We start from the raw sequence: 18,936 nt of genomic DNA, 5'->3' as shown, positions 1-18,936 counted from the left end.
AGCACACAGTCAAGACAATGCAGGAGTGGCTTCGGGACAAGTCTCTGAATGTCCTTGAGTGGCCCAGCCAGAGCCCGGACTTGAACCCGATCAAACATCTCTGGAGAGACCTGAAAATAGCTATGCAGCAACGCTCCCCATCCAACCTGACCGAGCTTGAGAAGATCTGCAGAGGAGAATGGGAGAAACTCCCCAAATACAGGTGTGCCAAACTTGTAGCGTCATACCCAAGAAGACTCGAGGGTGTAATCGCTGCTTCAACAAAGTACTGAGTAACATGCTGACCGGACGCATCGCAAAATAAATTTAGAAATCCATGTTATTCAATTATTGCACCCACACTGCATCGCGCGCGCCAACGAGCGTCTGTGTTGCCAAGGGCTAAAATAGAACTCCTTTCTATTTCTGATGCAGATCGCGCTGCAAGTCCTGCCTCTCCCATCTCCTCATTAGTTTATAGAAGCAGGTACCCACATCCCATCTCCTCATTGGTGGGTATAAAGACCCACGTGGGTATAAAGACAATGTTTTGCCGGTTGTCGTAGTAATACTATGAAAGTGTAGATGCCAATCACCATATAAGTTCAAAGATGAAAAAGCCTGGAAGGAGGAGAGATGACTAGAAACGATTCGGTTGGCCGTTTTATGTGTGGATTAATTGTCGGTGTAGAGGACCTTGTGCATTTCAGGTAAAATAACAACTCAATGTTTATATCCCAGGACAAATTAGCTAGCTAAATTGGACAAATGAGCTAGCAAGTGCAAGCTAACTAGCTAAATTGCCATACATGTTTAACTTCTCTAGGGCCGGCGGGACGAAATCGTCCCACCTACGTAACAGCCAGTGGAACCCTGTGGCGCGTTATTCAAATACCTTAGAAATGCTATTACTTCAATTTCTCAAACATATGACTATTTTACACCATTTTAAAGACAAGACTCTCATTAATCTAACCACACTGTCCGATTTCAAAAAGGCTTTACAACGAAAGCAAAACATTAGATTATGTCAGCAGAGTACCCAGCCAGAAATAATCAGACACCCATTTTTCAAGCTAGCATATAATGTCACAAAAACCCAGAAGACAGCTAAATGCAGCACTAACCTTTGATGATCTTCATCAGATGACACACCTAGGACATTATGTTATACAATACATGCATGTTTTGTTCAATGAAGTTCATATTTATATCAAAAACCAGCTTTTTACATTAGCATGTGACGTTCAGAACTAGCATACCCCCCGCAAACTTCCGGTGAATTTACTAAATTACTCACGATAAACGTTCACAAAAAGCATAACAATTATTTTAAGAATTATAGATACAGAACTCCTCTATGCACTCGATATGTCCGATTTTAAAATAGCTTTTCGGTGAAAGCACATTTTGCAATATTCTAAGTAGATAGCCCGGCATCACAGGGCTAGCTATTTAGACACCCAGCAAGTTTAGCACTCACCAAAGTCAGATATACTATAAGAAAAATGTTATTACCTTTGGTGTTCTTCATCAGAATGCACTCCCAGGACTTCTACTTCAATAACAAATGTTGGTTTGGTCCCAAATAATCCATCGTTATATCCAAATAGCAGCGTTTTGTTTGTGCGTTCAAGACACTATCCAAAAGGGTAAATAAGGGTGACGAGCATGGCGCATTTCGTGACAAGAAATTTCTAAATATTCCATTACCGTACTTCGAAGCATGTCAACCACTTTTGCCATTTTTCTCGTAAAAAAGCGATAATATTCCGATCGGGAATCTGCATTTAGGTAAACAGACGAAAGAAAATAAAGGATGGGGTCGACTCGGGCACGCGCCTAAGCCCATAGTACTCTGATCGGCCACTTGCCAAAAGCGATAATGTGTTTCAGCCAGAGGCTGCCTCGATATCATTCAGCTTTTTCCCGGGCTCTGAGAGCCTATGGGAGCCGTAGGAAGTGTCACGTTATAGCAAAGATCCTCAGTCTTAACTAAAAAGAGCCAAGATGAACAACAACTTGTCAGACAGGCCACTTCCCATATAGAATCCTCTAAGGTTTTGGCCTGCCAAATGAGTTCTGTTATACTCACAGACACCATTCAAACAGTTTTAGAAACTTTAGGGTATTTTCTATCCAAATCAAACAATTATATGCATATTCTAGTTACTGGGCAGGAGTAGTAACCAGATTAAATCGGGTACATTTTTTTTCCGGACGTGCAAATACTGCCCCCTATCCCCAACAGGTTAATGCTTTTCGACCTGTCCCCAAATTAATGTAATTGGTTCAGAGTTTGTTTTGATATTTTAACCTGCGTGTCATGATCGCGTTTGGTGTAGGGGGACAAAATAAATGTATGCACAATAGCGCACGATGGCGCACGCTCGCAGCCGGTTTGGGTTCTGTGTAAAGGGTCTGAATACTTACCTAAATGTGATATTTCACCTTTTTTTTGGGGGGGTGGGGGGGGGCAAAACATTTTTAAAAATCTCTTTTTGCTTTGTCATTATGGGGTACTTTGTGTAGATTGATGAGGGGAAGAAACTTTTTAGTCCATTTTAGAATAAGGCTGTAATGTACCAAAATGTGGAAAAGGTCCAGGGGTCTGAATACTTTCCGAATTAACTGTTCATACCGTTCCCACACTTCATATGTATATACTGTACAGTCGTGGCCCAAACTTTGGACGAACGTTTAGCCAGTGAGTTTTGTTAGCAAAATCAGAACCAAAACCATTGTAGTGCCATTGTACCTGATGCACAATGCTCATCTAAATATGTGCTCAGACATTCAATTATCTGGAGAGCTTCACCAACTGTGGGAAAGTCTGGATTCTGAAGTGGGGTCTCCGAAAAGTGTCATACTTCCTCCAGGAAAAGAATGCTCTGTAAAATAAGTAGAAATAAGGCAAGCCAAACATGCTGAGAAAGGTTTCCTTTCAGCGTAACAGGGTTTCCAAACCTCAGACATTTCGGTGGGTTTGTCTTACTAATGCCCTGTGAGAGAACACTTGATCCAGTCTTTAGAATGTACAGTCGTGGCCAAAAGTTTTGAGAATGACACAAATATTAATTTTCACAGTCTGCTGCCTCAGTTTGTATGATGGCAATTTGCATATACTCCAGAATATTATGAAGAGGGATCAGATGAATTGCAATTAATTGCAAAGTCCCTCTTTGCCATGCGAATGAACTGAATCCCCCAAAAACATTTCCACTGCATTTCAGCCCTGCCACAAAAGGATCAGCTGACATCATGTCAGTGATTCTCTCGTTAACACAGGTGTGAGTGTTGACGAGGACAAGGCTGGAGATCACTCTGTCATGCTGATTGAGTTCAAATAACAGACTGGAAGCTTCAAAAGAAAGGTGGTGCTTGGAATCATTGTTCTTCCTCTTTCCATCATGGTTACCTGCAAGGAAACACGTGCCGTCATCATTGCTTTGCACAAAAAGGGCTTCACAGGCAAGGATATTACTGCCAGTAAGATTGCACCTAAATCAACCATTTATCGGATCATCAAGAACTTCAAGGAGAGCGGTTCAATTGTTGTGAAGAAGGCTTCAGGGTGCCCAAGAAAGTCCAGCAAGTGCCAGGACCGTCTCTTAAAGTTGATTAAGCTGCAGGATCGGGGCATCACCAGTACAGAGCTTGCTCAGGAATAGCAGCAGGCAGGTGTGAGTGCATCCGCACTCACAGTGAGGTGAAGACTTTTGGAGGATGGCCGGGTGTCAAGAAGGACAGCAAAGAAGCCACTTCTCTCCAGGAAAAACATCAGGGACAGACTGATATTCTGCAAAAGGTACAGGGATTGGACTGCTGAGGACTGGGGTAAAGTCGTTTTCTCTGATGAATCCCCTTTCCGATTGTTTGGGGCATCCGGAAAAAAGCTTGTCCGGAGAAGACATGGTGAGCGCTACCATCAGTCCTGTGTCATGCCAACAGTAAAGCATCCTGAGACCATTCATGTGTGGGGTTGCTTCTCAGCCAAGGGAGTGGGCTCCCTCACAATTTTGCCTAAGAACACAGCCATGAATAAAGAGTTGTACCAACACATCCTCCAAAAGCAACTTCTCCCAACCATCCAGGAACAGTTTGGTGACGAACAATGCCTTTACCAGCATGATGGAGCACCTTGCCATAAGGCAAAAGTGATAACTAAGTGGCTCGGGGAACAAAACATTGATATTTTGGGTCCATGGCCAGGAAACTCCCCAGACCTTAATCCCATTGAGAATTTGTGGTCAATCCTCAAGAGGCGGGTGGACAAACAAAAACCCACAAATTATGACACACCCCAAGCATTAATTATGCAAGAATGGGCTGCCATTAGTCAGGATGTGGCCCAGAAGTTAATTGACAGCATGCCAGGGTGGTTTGCAGAGGTCCTGAAAAAGAAGGGTTAACACTGCAAATATTGACTCTTTGCATCAATTCATGCAATTGTCAATAAAATCCTTTGACACTTATGAAATGCTTGTAATTATACTTCAGTATTCCATAGTAACATCTGACAAAAGTATCTAAAGACACTGAGGCAGCACACTGTGAAAATTAATATTTGTCATTCTCAAAACTTTTGGCCACGCATAATCCTATATATCTACTGCTGTCCAAATCTTTTCTATTCATATATTGTCTATACTCACCATCATATACACTGAACAAAAAAAGAAACGCAACCTGTAAAGTGTTTGTCCCATTTTCATGAGCTGAAATAAATTATCCCAGAAATGTTCCATACACACGCCTATTTCTCTCAGATTTTGTGCACAAATTTGATTACATCCTGGTTAGTGAGCAGTTCTCCTTTGCCAAGATAATCCATCCACCTGACAGGTGTGGCATATCAATAAGCTGATTAAACAGCATGATCATTACAGAGGTGCACCTTGTGCTGGGACAATAAATGGCCACTCTAAAATATACAGTATTGTCACACAACACAATACCACATACGTCTCAAGTTTTGAGGAAGTGTGCAATTGGCATTCTGACTGCAAGAATGTCCACCAGAGCTGTTGCCAGATAATGTCATTTTAGAGAATTTGGTAGTACGTCCAACCGGCCTCACAACTGCAGACCACATGTGGGCGAGCGGTTTGCTGATGTCAACGTTGTGAACATGGTGGAGTTATGGTATGGGCAGGCATAAGCTACAGATAATGAGCACAATTGCATTTTATCTATGGCAATTTGAGTGCACAAAGATTCCTTGCCGAGATCTTGAGGCCCATTGTCGTTACATTCATTATATTTTTGTTCAGTATGCTGTACAAGTCAACAGTTTTAAAACACCTACTCATTCAAGAGTTGTTATTTATTGATACTATTTTCTACATTGTAGTCTAATAGTGAAGACATCAAAACTATGAAATAACACATATGGAATCATGTAGTAACCAAAAAAGTGTTAAACAAATCAAAATTGATTATACATTTTTCAAAGTAGCCACCCTTGAGCTGATGACATCTTTGAACTCTCTTGGCATTCTCTATACCAGCTTCACCTGGAAGGATTTTCCAACAGTCTCGATGGAGTAGTTCCCACATATGCTGAGCACTTGTTGGCTGCTTTTCCTTCACTCTGCGGTCCAACTCATCCCAAACCATCTCAATTGGGTTGAGGTCGGGTGATTGTGGAGGCCAGGTCATCTGATGCAGCACTTCTTCACTCTCCTTCTTGGTCAAATAGCCATTACACAGCCTGGAGATGTGTTGGGTTATTGTCCTGTTGAAAAACAAATGATAGTCCCACTAAGCACATACCAGATGGGATGGCGTATCGCTGCAGAATGCTGTGGTAGCCATGTTGGTTATGTGTGCCTTGAATTCTAAATAAATCACAGACAGTTTCACCAGCAAAGCACCATCACACCTCCTCCATGCTTCACGGTGGGAACAACACATGCAGGGATCATCCGTTCACCTACTCTGCGTCTCACAAAGACACAGCGGTTGGAACCAAAAATCTCAAATTTGGACTCATCAGACCAAAGGACAGATTTCCACCGGTCTAATGTACATTGCTCGTGTTTCTTGGCCCAAGAAATCTCTTTTCTATTTTAATTGTAATTTTATTTTTTCACCTTTATTTAACCAGGTAAGCCAGTTGAGAACAAGTTCTCATTTACCTCATTTACCTGGCCAAGATAAAGCAAAGCAGTGGGACACAAACAACACAGTTACACATGGGATAAACAAACATACAGTCAATAACACAATAGAAGAATCTATATACAGTGTGTGCAAATGTAGTAAGATCAGGGAGGTAAGGCAATAAATAAGCCATAGTGTCAAAATATTTACAGTTTAGCAATTAAACACTGGAGTGATAGATGTGTAAAAGATGAATATGCAAGTAGAGATACTGGGGTGCAAAGGAGCAAAGAAATAAATAACAATATGGGGATGAGGTAGTTGGGTGGGCTATTTACAGATGGGCTGTGTACAGGTGCAATGATCGGTAAGCTGCTCTGACAGCTGATGCTAAAAGTTAGTGAGGGAGATATAAGACTCCAGCTTTAGTGATTTTTGCAATTCGTTCCAGTCATCGGCAGCAGAGAACTGGAAGGAAAGGCAGCCAAATGAGGAGTTGGCTTTGCGGATGACCAGTGAAATATACCTGCTGGAGCGCGTGCTACGGGTGGGTGCTGCTATGGTGACCAGTGAGCTGAGATAAGGCGAAGCTTTACCTAGCAAAGGTTTATAGATGACCTGGAGCCAGTGGGTTTGGCGACGAACATGAAGTGAGGGCCAGCCAACGAGAGCATACAGGTCGCAGTGGTGGGTAGTATATGGGGCATTGGTGACAAAACAGATGGCGCTGTGATAGACTACATCCAATTTGCTGAGTAGAGTGTTGGAGGCGATTTTGTAAATGACATCGCCGAAGTCAAGGATTGGTAGGATAATTAGTTTTACGAGGGTATGTTTGACAGCATGAGTGAAGGATGCTTTGTTGCGAAATAGGAAGCCGATTCTAGATTTAATTTTGGATTGGAGATGCTTACCTCTAGACGTTCCGCTAGCGGAACACCTGCTCCAATATCCAATGATAGGCGTGGCGCGAATTACAAATTCCTCAAAAATACAAAAACTTCAATTTTTCAAACATATGTCTATTTTACAGCATTTTAAAGACAAGACTCTCCTTTATCTAACCACACTGTCCGATTTCAAAAAGGCTTTACAGCGAAAGCAAAACATTAGATTATGTCAGCAGAGTACCCAGCCAGAAATAATCAGACACCCATTTTTCAAGCTAGCATATAATGTCACAAAAAACAAAACCACAGCTAAATGCAGCACTAACCTTTGATGATCTTCATCAGATGACAACCCTAGGACATTATGTTATACAATACATGCATGTTTTGTTCAATCAAGTTCATATTTATATCAAAAACCAGCTTTTTACATTAGCATGTGACGTTCAGAACTAGCATTCCCACCGAACACTTCTGGTGAATTTACTAAATTACTCACGATAAACGTTCACAAAAAACATAATTATTTTAAGAATTATAGATACAGAACTCCTTTGTGCAATCGAGGTGTCCGATTTTAAAATAGCTTTTCGGTGAAAGCACATTTTGCAATATTCTGAGTACATAGCCCGGCATCATGGGCTAGCTATTTAGACACCCAGCAAGTTTAGCCTTCACCAAACTCCGATTTACTATTAGAAAAGTTTGATTACCTTTGGTGTTCTTCGTCAGAATGCACTCCCAGGACTGCTACTTCAATAACAAATGTTGGTTTGGTTCAAAATAATCCATTGTTATATCCAAATAGCGGCGTTTTGTTCGTGCGTTCAAGACACTATCCGAAGTGTAAATAAGGGTCACGCGCATGATGCATTTCGTGACAAAAAAATTCTAAATATTCCATTACCGTACTTCGAAGCATGTCAACCGCTGTTTAAAATCAATTTTTATGCCATTTCTCGTAAAAAAGCGATAATATTCCGACCGGGAGTGGTGGTTTTCGTTCAAAGATAAAACATGGAGTCCACTCGTGCACGAGCCTGAGTCTCACAGTACTGTGACCAGCCACTATCCAAACGCGCTACTGTTTTTCAGCCAGAGCCTGCAAAGCCACGATTCAGCTTTTTGCCGACTTCTGAGAGCCCATGGTAGCCGTAGGAAGTGTCACGTAACAGCAGAGATCCCCTGTAATGGATAGAGATAATCAAGAAGGCCAAGAAATTGTCAGACAGGGCACTTCCTGCATGGAATCTTCTCAGGTTTTGGCCTGCCAAACGAGTTCTGTTATACTCACAGACACCATTCAAACAGTTTTAGAAACTTTGGAGTGTTTTCTATCCACAGCTAATAATTATATGCATATTCTAGTTTCTGGGCAGGAGTAATAATCAGATTAAATCAGGTACGTTTTTTATCCGGCTGTGAAAATACTGCCCCCTAGCCATAACAGGTTAATGTGAGTCTGGAAGGAGAGTTTACAGTCTAACCAGACACCTAGGTATTTGTAGTTGCCCACAAATTCTAAGTAAGAACCGTCCAGAGTAGTGAAGCTAGGCGGGCGGGTGCGGGCAGCGATCGGTTGAGAGCATGCATTTAGTTTTACTTGCTTTTAAGAGCAGTTGGAGGCCACAGAAGGAGTGTTATGGCATTGAAGCTCGTTTGGAGGTTATTTAACACAGTGTCCAAAGAAGGGCCAGATGTATACAGAATGGTGTCGTCTGCGTAGAGGTGGATCAGAGAATCACCAGCAGCAAAAGCGACATCATTGATGTATACAGAGAAAGGAGTCGGCCCGAGAATTGAACCCTGTGGCACACCCATAGAGACTGCCAGAGGTCCGGACAACAGGCCCTCCAATTTGACACACTGAACTCTATCTGAGAAGTAGTTGGTGAACCAGGCGAGGCAGTCATTTGAGATACCAAGGCTGTTGAGTCTGCCGATAAGAATGTGGTGATTGACAGAGTCGAAAGCCTTGGCCAGGTCGATGAAGACGACTGCACAGTATTGTCTTTTATCGATGGCGGTTATGATGTCGTTTAGGACCTTGAGCGTGGCTGACCAGCTCGGAAACCAGATTGCATAGCGGAGAAGGTACGGTGGGATTCAAAATGGTCGAGGATCTGTTTAACTTAGCTTTCGAAGACTTTAGAAAGGCAGGGTAGGATAGATATAGGTCTGTAACAGTTTGGGTCTAGAGGTTCTCCCCCATTGATGAGAGGGATGACCGCGGCAGCTTTCCAATCTTTAGGGATCTCAGACGATACGAAAGAGAGTTTGAACAGGATAGTAATAGGGGTGAAACAATTACGGCAGATAATTTTAGAATGACAGGGTCCAGATTGTCTAGCCCAGCTGATTTGTAGAGGTCCATATTTTGCAGCTCTTTCAGAACATCAGCTATCTGGATTTGGGTGAAGGAGAAATAGGGGAGGCTTGGGCAAGTTGCTGTGGGGGGTGCAGAGCTGTTGACTGGGGTAGCCAGGTGGAAAGCATGGCCATCCGTAGAAAAATGCTTTTTAAATTCTCGATTATCGTAGATTTATCGGTGGTGACAGTGTTTCCTAGCCTCAGAGCAGTGGGCAGCTGGGAGGAGGTGCTCTTATTCTCCATGGACTTTAGTGTCCCAGAACTTTTTGGAGTTCGTGCTACAGGATGGTGTCCTTTAGCAAGGGTTTGGGAAAGGGTGATACTTAGTAGTGGTTTCTTTGTGGCAATTCGACCATGAAGGCCTGATTTCATGCAGTCTCCTGAACAGTTGATGTTGAGATGTGTCTGTTACTTGAACTCTTTGAAGCATTTATGTGGGCTGCAATTTCTGATGCTGGTATCTCTAATGAACTTATCCTCTTCAGCAGAGGTAACTCTGGGTCTTCCTTTCCTGTGGCGGACCTCATGAGAACCAGTTTCATCATAGCGCTTGATGGTTTTTGCGACTGCACTTGAAGAAACCTTCAAAGTTCTTGACATTTTTCAGACTGACTGACCTTCATGTCTTAAGAGTAAGCTGTCATCAAGGCAAAGGGTGGCTACTTTAAATAATCTCAAATATAAATATATTTTGATTTTATTTGTTTAACAATTTTTTGGTTACTACATGATTCAATATGTGTTATTTCATAGTTTTGATGTCTTGACTATTATTCTACAATGTAGAAAATAGTAAAAATAAAGAAAAACCCTTGAATGAGTAGGTGTGTCCAAACTTTTGACTGGTACTGTATAACTTTAACCCTTTTCAACAGAAGTCTGTCTAAGTAATGGAACTTCCTTACAGAATTAGCATGCAAGTTATTTAAAACATGGGTTTGAATGTTGTTATAAGTGTGCTGGCGCATTCAAACAATGATAAAATGAAAGGTACTTGCCATTTTAACCATTGTCCATGTAACAGACCATTTACACTTTTGGGGCAAGTGACCACGACCTTTGGGCAAGTAAAACATTAACTGTACTTGCCCGATGGGCAAGTGCCTTTGAGAGCTTAATGGTAACCCCTGCGGTAATATACATTCTCTTCACCACATCAAGCCCACTAATAAACAGCTAGACAGCAGGAGAGCATAGAAAAATGACGGATAGAGAAATGCTTTTGGGCAGATTGTGACAGGGAGGCAATATAACCCATTTTCAGTGTGGCCCTCCGGACCACCTCGGTGAAGACCAAAATTGTGACATCCCTGCACCTCTTAGAATCAAATCATTGGAGCAATAATGTGTACAGGATGTATTTATGTAAAGTATTTTGTCAAATCAGTTGAGAAGTCCAGGCAGTTCTGCAGAATAGTATGCTTTCTGTTGGCTAGAGATAGAGTTCTCTCTGCCCCCCTTGGACCAACAGCTGTGTTCTCACCCCGGGACTGCTCTTTGAGGGAGACAGGACCTGGCTAGAGTTTCCTGGGTCCACTAACATGGCTATTTGCTGCCACCGGCTCCATTTTCACTGGCTGGATTCGGTGCCAGGCCACACTTCGAGTCACCAAGGGAGTCTGTAGTGGGCGACATAGAACCCCGGGTTCAGACAGCCACAGCCCTTCTCCAACAGAGGCTTTTCTCTCTAATTGTAAACAGAGCAGCACAAAAGGCAATGTGGAAATTCACTTTGCCTAGACCGAAAGGGAAAACTTTGCCTAGACCGAAAGGGAACACTTTGCCAAAGGATATCTAAAATCCCTAATGTGTCATTTGCAGGCTTAGTTGGAGACACACACTGTGCTTTTGAAGCTTAGGTTAACCCCCGCAAAACGTTATATGTTAAACGCACACCACAGAGATGCTCAACTTGATTGGTATTGTGCTGCTGTTCTATGGGAAAATATTAGTGATGGGGGGGATCGATACAGTTACATATTGCGACATGTTTTCAGCACTTTTTATTTCCAACTAATTTTCTGTTTTCTCTTTCTTTTCATGCTCTCTCTTGTCCCTCTGCAACAGCCATATAGTGAGCAATATGTTTGTAACATCAAATCGCAATACAATCGCAGTATCGAATCGCAATACATATAGAATCGTGAGAATTGCAATACGTATCGTATCAGCACCTAAGTATCGTGCTAATATCGTATCGTGAGGTCCCTGGCAATTCCCACCCCCAGAAACTATGGAGCTCTCGAAAGCACCGAGAGGGGCCTTATGTCAACAAATTGAAGGAGTTTTAAGCCCTCAAGACATTTCAACATTCTATAGAAAAAGCTTAGGCAATTCCTTTCCTTACGGCTCGCCAATGTTTTGCCAACTTTTTCCTCAGGACACATTATTGTTCCACATTATTGTTATGAGAGATCCAATCTCCTGATCAAGGAGGAGATCAGTATCTAGAGTGATGAAGTTGCTTAATGAATCATCTCACTCCATTTGGATGGGACATTACTTGGAAGGAAGAAATATCCACAACTCTAATGCTCACCAGCGGTTTATTGAGATGGTGTGTTTCAAGAAACCACTAAGGAACATTACAGAGTTTGGGATATTTCTTCTTGAACTCCATATGAATTATTGCTATACAGTACAAATGGAAATTCAATCAATTTCTTAACTCTTGAAACCACACAATCCTTAGTTAAGCTAACAATATAATTTCTGCGCAATACTTCTTCCACTTAGGGGACCCCTTTTTAGTTTAAGGGCACTTTCAGAGGCAAAAGTTCTATATATACTAATCTCTACTGGAATGCTGGAAGTAGCCTATAGGCCTACGATACGATCCTATCACTATAGCTTTGAGTGCTTGGGGCCCTTGTTCTCTCAGTCTATCACTATAGCGTTCAGAGTGCTTGGGGCCCTTGTTCTCTCAGTCATAGCTTGTGCTATTTAGCAGTAGTCATGGCCTCCCTCGGTCTTTCCTTTGTGAATGGATCCACTAGCAGACTGAGGTTGATATGGATAATAATTCCATAGTTTAGCCCCCAGGGACCCAAATATTTAAGCACTCCCAACTCTCCTTCTTCTAATAGCTCTATTTAATCACAACCAGTAAGGAAAAACTAGCAAATTATTGTCTAATGTTTTACTACAATTAACTTCTCTGAATATTAGGAACGTTATCGCCCATATGAAGGTGTCCATAATATATCACACAGGATAAAAAGGAGCTCTGTCAGGACCGGTTTAGTTATGTCATTCAAAGCGTGTGAGTTTAAAGAAATATTTTTTGACAAATTTGGGACTTATTTTAGGTTATTTAATGACCCTCAAAGAACGTACATGCTTTCCTTCCCTTTGGACCCACGGTGGATGGCTGAGCAAATTGGGTCTGACTGCAACAGGATGTCAATCTGTTTCAGCCGTCTGTTTCTGGTTTGCAATATTGAACTTGCTTGATTGCCGTAATGGCGTACAAGAACACTTGTGAAGTTTTTTTGTACTCCGGAGAGAATTGGCATGTGCCATATACGAGAGCCGTCCTAGTTCGCCACATCTGAGAGCGCTAGCACTGGCTTTGAAATGAAGAGGTCATTTGTTTTGAATGAAAGTTAGCCATAGCTCCCCCGAAAGCACTCCCACAGTCGGCATTGATGTTAAATGCGCAGCCCTTTGAGTCCAAACGTGCTCCTCTTAAAACAGTAATGAATATGAGGAAAAAGATTACCCATCAATACCCATTTTATTCCCTGCCAGAGCAGTTGAGACGCCGACATAAGAAAGTGATCATTGTAAATCATTTGAACAGCTTGAAAATACCTTTTGGTCATTGGAATGACATCAAATAACACTTGATTGGATGATGTGACGAGACGATGGGTAAAATAATATTCAGACACACCTGTTTTTTATTAGGGCAATTTGTAATGTTAAAGTGAAAAACATTGAAGCTGTTAGAAAAAAATGACACTGGTGGGGAGTTATGTAGATCCGTCAATGTTTTGCAGTCATGGTAACATGAATATGTTACATTCCAAATGGCACCCTATTCCCTTTATAGTGCACTACTTTTGGTCAGGGCCCTTTATGCGCTATAAAAGGAATAGGGTACCACATTGTTTATCGTTTTGAATACTTGTTAAATCTCCTTCAAATCCGAGTACTTCAACTGAAACACAGAATTAGGAGAATGTGCTGACAAAAGCACGCATTTTATTGAAGTTGAAGGTAGTTCCGCGAGTGATTGCTAACTAGCGTTAGCGCAATGAATGGGAGTCTGTGGAAGTCTGATCCCATAGACTACCAGTCATTGCGCTAACGCTAGTTAGCAACTTCCAACAAACTGCACGCAGAGACATCTAATTGCCAAAATCTCGCACTATCCCTGTAACGCTCATTGACTTTGAACATGCACATTTTCAACAGTCATATTCTTTTCACCCACCAATGAAGTTGTATGCCTGCCCTGATTCTGAATAGAATCATTGATTTACAGTGGGGGGGGAAAGTATTTAGTCAGCCACCAATTGTGCAAGTTCTCCCACTTAAAAAGATGAGAGAGGCCTGTAATTTTCATCATAGGTACACGTCAACTATGACAGACAAAATGAGAAAAAAAAACAGAAAATCACATTGTAGGATTTTTTATGAATTTATTTGCAAATTATGGTGGAAAATAAGTATTTAAGTGGAAGAACTTGCACAATTGGTGGCTGACTAAATACCTTTTTGCCCCACTGTATGAGTCAACAAAAATAGCTGTAATCTTAACTATAGGATAATGACAGCTAGAGACGACCAAGTGACAGACAACTTTGCTATTGTCTGGAAAGGGATCATATATATATATATATATATATATAAGCACTACTCCGCTATAGAGGCGCTCTGCTGTCCCAAAGCTCATAGACCTAGGGCAAACCATAGCAAAACATTTAGAAATGCAAAACGAAAGTCAGGGTTTCTTAATTGACAGGTCGAAACAGTCCTCTCCTCTTTCAGGTTTCTTCAGTTTGGTGCCTAAGGAACACAATTCTGTATGTATATTTATGGTTCTTTCTGCTGTGCCCTTCTCCCAGTGATGCTGCAGCCTTTCGACTACGACCCCAACGAGAAAAGCAAACACAAGTTCATGGTGCAGTCCATGCTGGCTCCCCCCGAAATGACAGACATGGAGGGAGTGGTGAGTGTGTCCCGTCACCATCCTCTCACTCTCACACTCACTCTCACACACACGCATACTATAGAAGAAATTGCACCAATATGAAAATCTGGGCCGTTAATTATAGCATAGATATTTTTACCTGAACACATCTGCTGATATGACTAATATATTGTGCATACCTGACAATTATCTGCCAATACCAACATGACGAATATATTGTGCATTTCTAACAATTATCTGACAATACCAATATGACTATCCCCACGTCTCAAGTTGACCACCATCATTCCTGTTCCCAAGAACTCTTAAGGCTTCATGCCAACATGACTACCACCCTGCAGCACTCACATCTGTAATCATGAAGTGCTTTGAAAGGCCGGTCATGGCACACATCAACTACATTATCCCAGATACGCTAGACCCACTCCAATTTGCATACCGCCCCAACAGATCCATAGACGATACAATCTCAATTGCTCTCCACACTGCCCTCTCCCACCTGGACAAGAGGAATACCTGTGAGATTGCTGTTCCTCGACTACAGCTCAGCGTTTAGCACCATAGTGCCCTTCAAGCTCGTCACCAAGCTCGGGACCCTGGGACTGAATACGTCCCTCTGCAACTGTATCCTGGACAACCTGACGGGCCGGTAGGCAACAACACAACCGTCACGCTGACCCTTGACCCGGGGGCCCCCCAGGGGTGGGTGCTTAGCCCCCTCCTGTATTTCCTGTTTACCCACGACTGCGTGGCTAAGCACGACTCCAACACCATCATCAAGTTTGCTGACGACACGACGGTGGTAGACCTGATCACCAACAGCAATGAGACAGCCTACAGGGAGGAGGTCAGAGAACTGGCAGCATGGTGCCAGGACAACAACCTCTCACTCAACGTCAATACGACAAAGGCACAGACGTCAATTCAACGTCTATTCCACGTTGGTTCAACGTATTTTCATTGAAATGACGTGGAAAAAACATTGATTCAACCAGTGTGTGCCCAGTGGGGAGCTGATCGTGAACTTCAGGAAATAGGGGCGGGTGCACACCCCCATCCACATCAACTGGGCCACAGTGAAGAGGGTCAAGAGCTTCAAGTTCTTCTGTGTCCACATCACTGAGGACTTATCATGGTTCTCTCACACCAGTACAGTCGTAAAGAAGGCACGTCAACCCCATTTTTCTCCCTCAGGAGGCTGAAATGATTTGGCACGGCCCCTCAGATCCTGCTGCGCCATCGAGAGCATCCTGACTGGTTGTATCACTGTCTGGTATGGCAACTGCACCGCCCTCAACCAGAGGGCCCTATACAGGGTGGTGCGGACGGCCCAGCGCATCACTGGGGGTGAGCCGCCAGCCATCCAGGACATACATGCCAGGCGGTAACTGAGAAAGGCACGAAAAATGGCCAAAGTCTCCAGCCCCCCAAGACATGGACTGTTCTCCATGCTCCCGTCCGGCAGGCGCAACCAGTGCATCAAGGCTCAGACAAATAGACACCAACATTAGACTCCTAAACAGACTCCTAAACAGCTTCAATCCCCCGACCATACGAGTGTTAAATGGCTAACAACTACTGTTCCCTCTCCACCCTGACTCTCCCACAGACTATCCACATATCTCTACCCACTCAGACACAACCTACACTGCTGCTAAAATGATTATTGATTAGATGTATTACTCCATTACGCTGCTGTCCATTGATTATTGATTGCCATTACCAATTCCCATTACCAATAGTATTGATCTATTTATTCTGCTACTGGTCACTAGTACTCCTGTTTACATGTATACACTACCGGTCAAAAGTTTTAAAACACCTACTCATTCAAGGGTTTTTATTTTATTTTTACTATTTTCTACATTGTATAATAATAGTGAAGACATCAAAACTATGAAATAGCACATATGGAATCATGTAGTAACCAAAGAAGTGTTAAACAAATCAGAATATATTTTATATTTGAGATTCTTCAAATAGCCGCCCGTTGCCTTGATGACAGCTTTGCACACTCTTGGCATTCTCTCAACCAGCTTCACCTGGAATGCTTTTCCAACAGTCTTGAAGGAGTTCCCAGATATGCTGAGCACTTGTTGGCAGCTTTTCCTTCACTCTGTGTCCGACTCATCCCAAATCTCAATTGGGTTAAGGTGGAGGATTGTAGAGGCCAGGTCATCTGAAGCAGCACTTACACCGCCTGGAGGTGTGTTGGGTCATTGTCCTGTTGAAAACAAATTATAGTCCCACTAAGCGCAAACCAGATAGAATGGCGTATCGCTGCAGAATGCTGTGGTAGCCATGCTGGTTAACCTCTTGGGGCTAGGTGGGACGCTAGCGTGCCACCTGTGGTGCACTCCATCAACAGCAGGTGCATTTCAAGAGCGGCAAATTTGAATCCAAATAAATGTCAAAATTCAAATTTTTCAAAAATACAACTATGTTACACCATTTGAAAGATAAACATCTCCTTAATCTAACCACGTTTTACGATTTCAAAAAGGTTTTACGGCGAAAGCATAAATTTAGAGTATGTTAGGACAGTACATTTACAAGAGTTGTGTGTAATGTTTTGTCAAGTCAAAGACAGGGTCACCAAAACCATAAAACCAGCTAAAATGATACACTAACCTTTTACAATCTCCATCAGATGACACTCCTAGGACATTATGTTAGACAATGCATGCATTTTTAGTTCTATCAAGTTCATATTTATATACAAAAACAGCGTTTTACTATGGCATTGATGTTGAGGAAATCGTTTCCCTCCAATAACCGGCAGTCAAGTCAGCGTCACAAATTAAATAATTAAAATTAGAAAACATTGGTAAAATATTATATTGTCATTTAAAGAATTATAGATTTACATCTTTTGAACGCAATCAACTTGCCAGATTTAAAAATAACCTTACTGGGAAATCACACTTTGCAATAATCTGAGCACTGTGCCCAGAAAAATACGCGTTGCGATACAGACTAGACGTCATGTTGGGGAGATCTAAAATCGAAAATACTATGTAAATAATCCATTACCTTTGATTCTCTTCATCAGATGTCACTTCCAGGTATCACAGGTCCATAACGAATGTAGTTTTGTTCAAAAAAGCTCATCATTTATGTCCAAAAATCTCCGTCTTGTTAGCACATGATGTAAGCCAGCCGGACTTCTCGTCATGAACGAGGGGAAAAATATATTTCCGTTCGTTCAAACATGTCAAACGTTGTATAGCATAAATCATTAGGGCCTTTTTTAACCAGAACATGAATAATATTCAAGGTGGACGAATGCATAGCCTTTTATAACGTATTGGAACGAGGGTACCCAACATGAAGTAGCGCGCCAGGTGTCTAATGGGACATCACCGTTCCATGGCTCTTGTTCGGTCAGATCTCCCTCCAGAAGACTCAAAACACTTTGTAAAGGCTGGTGACATCTAGTGGAAGCAATAGGAAGTGCCAAAATATTCCTAAACCCCTGTGTTTTTCAATGGGATAGGTTTAAAATCAATACAACACATCAGGTATCCACTTCCTGTCAGAAAATGTCTCAGGGTTTTGCCTGCCAAATGAGTTCTGTTATACTCACAGACACCATTCAAACAGTTTTGGAAACTTTAGAGTGTTTTCTATCCATATATAATAAGTATATGCATATTCTAGTTACTGGGTAGGATTAGTAACCAGATTAAATCGGGTACATTTTTTTTATCCAGACGTGCAAATGCTGCCCCCTAGACCCAACAGGTTAAGTGTGCCTTGAATTCTAAATAGATAACAGACAGTGTAACCAGCAAAGCACCATCACACCTCCTCCTCCATGCTTCACGGAGATTATCCGTTCACCCACACCGTGTCTCACAAAGACACGGCGGAACCAAAAATCTCCAATTTGGACTCCAGACCAAAGGAAACATTTCCACCGGTCTAATGTCCATTGCTTGTGTTTCTTGGCCCAAGTATTTTTTTCGTACTGATGTTCTTTTAGTAGTGGTTTCTTTGCAGCAATCCAGCCATGAAGGCCTGATTCACACAGTCTCCTCTGAACAGTTGATGTGTCTGTTACTTGAACTTTGTGAAGCATTCATTAGGGATGACATTTCTGAGGCTGTTAACTCTAATGAACTTATCCTCTGCAGCAGAGGCAACTCTGGGTCTTCCATTCCTGTGGCGGTCCTCATGAGAGCCAGTTTTATCATAGCGCTTGATGGTTTTTGCAAGTGCACTTGAAGAAACTTTCGAAGTTCTTGACATTTTTCAGATTGACCAACCTTCATGTCTTAAAGTAATGATGGACTGTCATTTCTCTTTGCTTATTTGAGCAGTTCTTGCCATAATATGGACTTGGTCTTTTACCAAATAGTTTTTTTTTCTGTATACCACCCCTACCTTGTCACAACACAACCGATTGGCTCAAACACATTAAGAAGGAAACAA

General features: G+C 42.2%; 1 protein-coding gene across 1 annotated transcript in view; it reads left to right on the top strand.

Moving 5' to 3' along the window:
* The window catches only part of LOC106583688 (vesicle-associated membrane protein-associated protein B), a 52,539-nt gene that overhangs the window by 14,257 nt on the left and 19,346 nt on the right, over positions 1–18,936 (top strand). The window contains exon 3 of the mRNA XM_014168183.2: positions 14,417–14,520. Coding sequence (XP_014023658.1) covers positions 14,417–14,520 — 104 coding nt within the window. The remainder of the gene's footprint in view (positions 1–14,416; positions 14,521–18,936) is intronic.

Source organism: Salmo salar, chromosome ssa22, assembly GCF_905237065.1.
Source record: "Salmo salar chromosome ssa22, Ssal_v3.1, whole genome shotgun sequence".
NCBI classification, from domain to species: Eukaryota; Metazoa; Chordata; class Actinopteri; order Salmoniformes; family Salmonidae; genus Salmo; species Salmo salar.
This window is presented reverse-complemented; position numbering and strand designations above follow the sequence as displayed.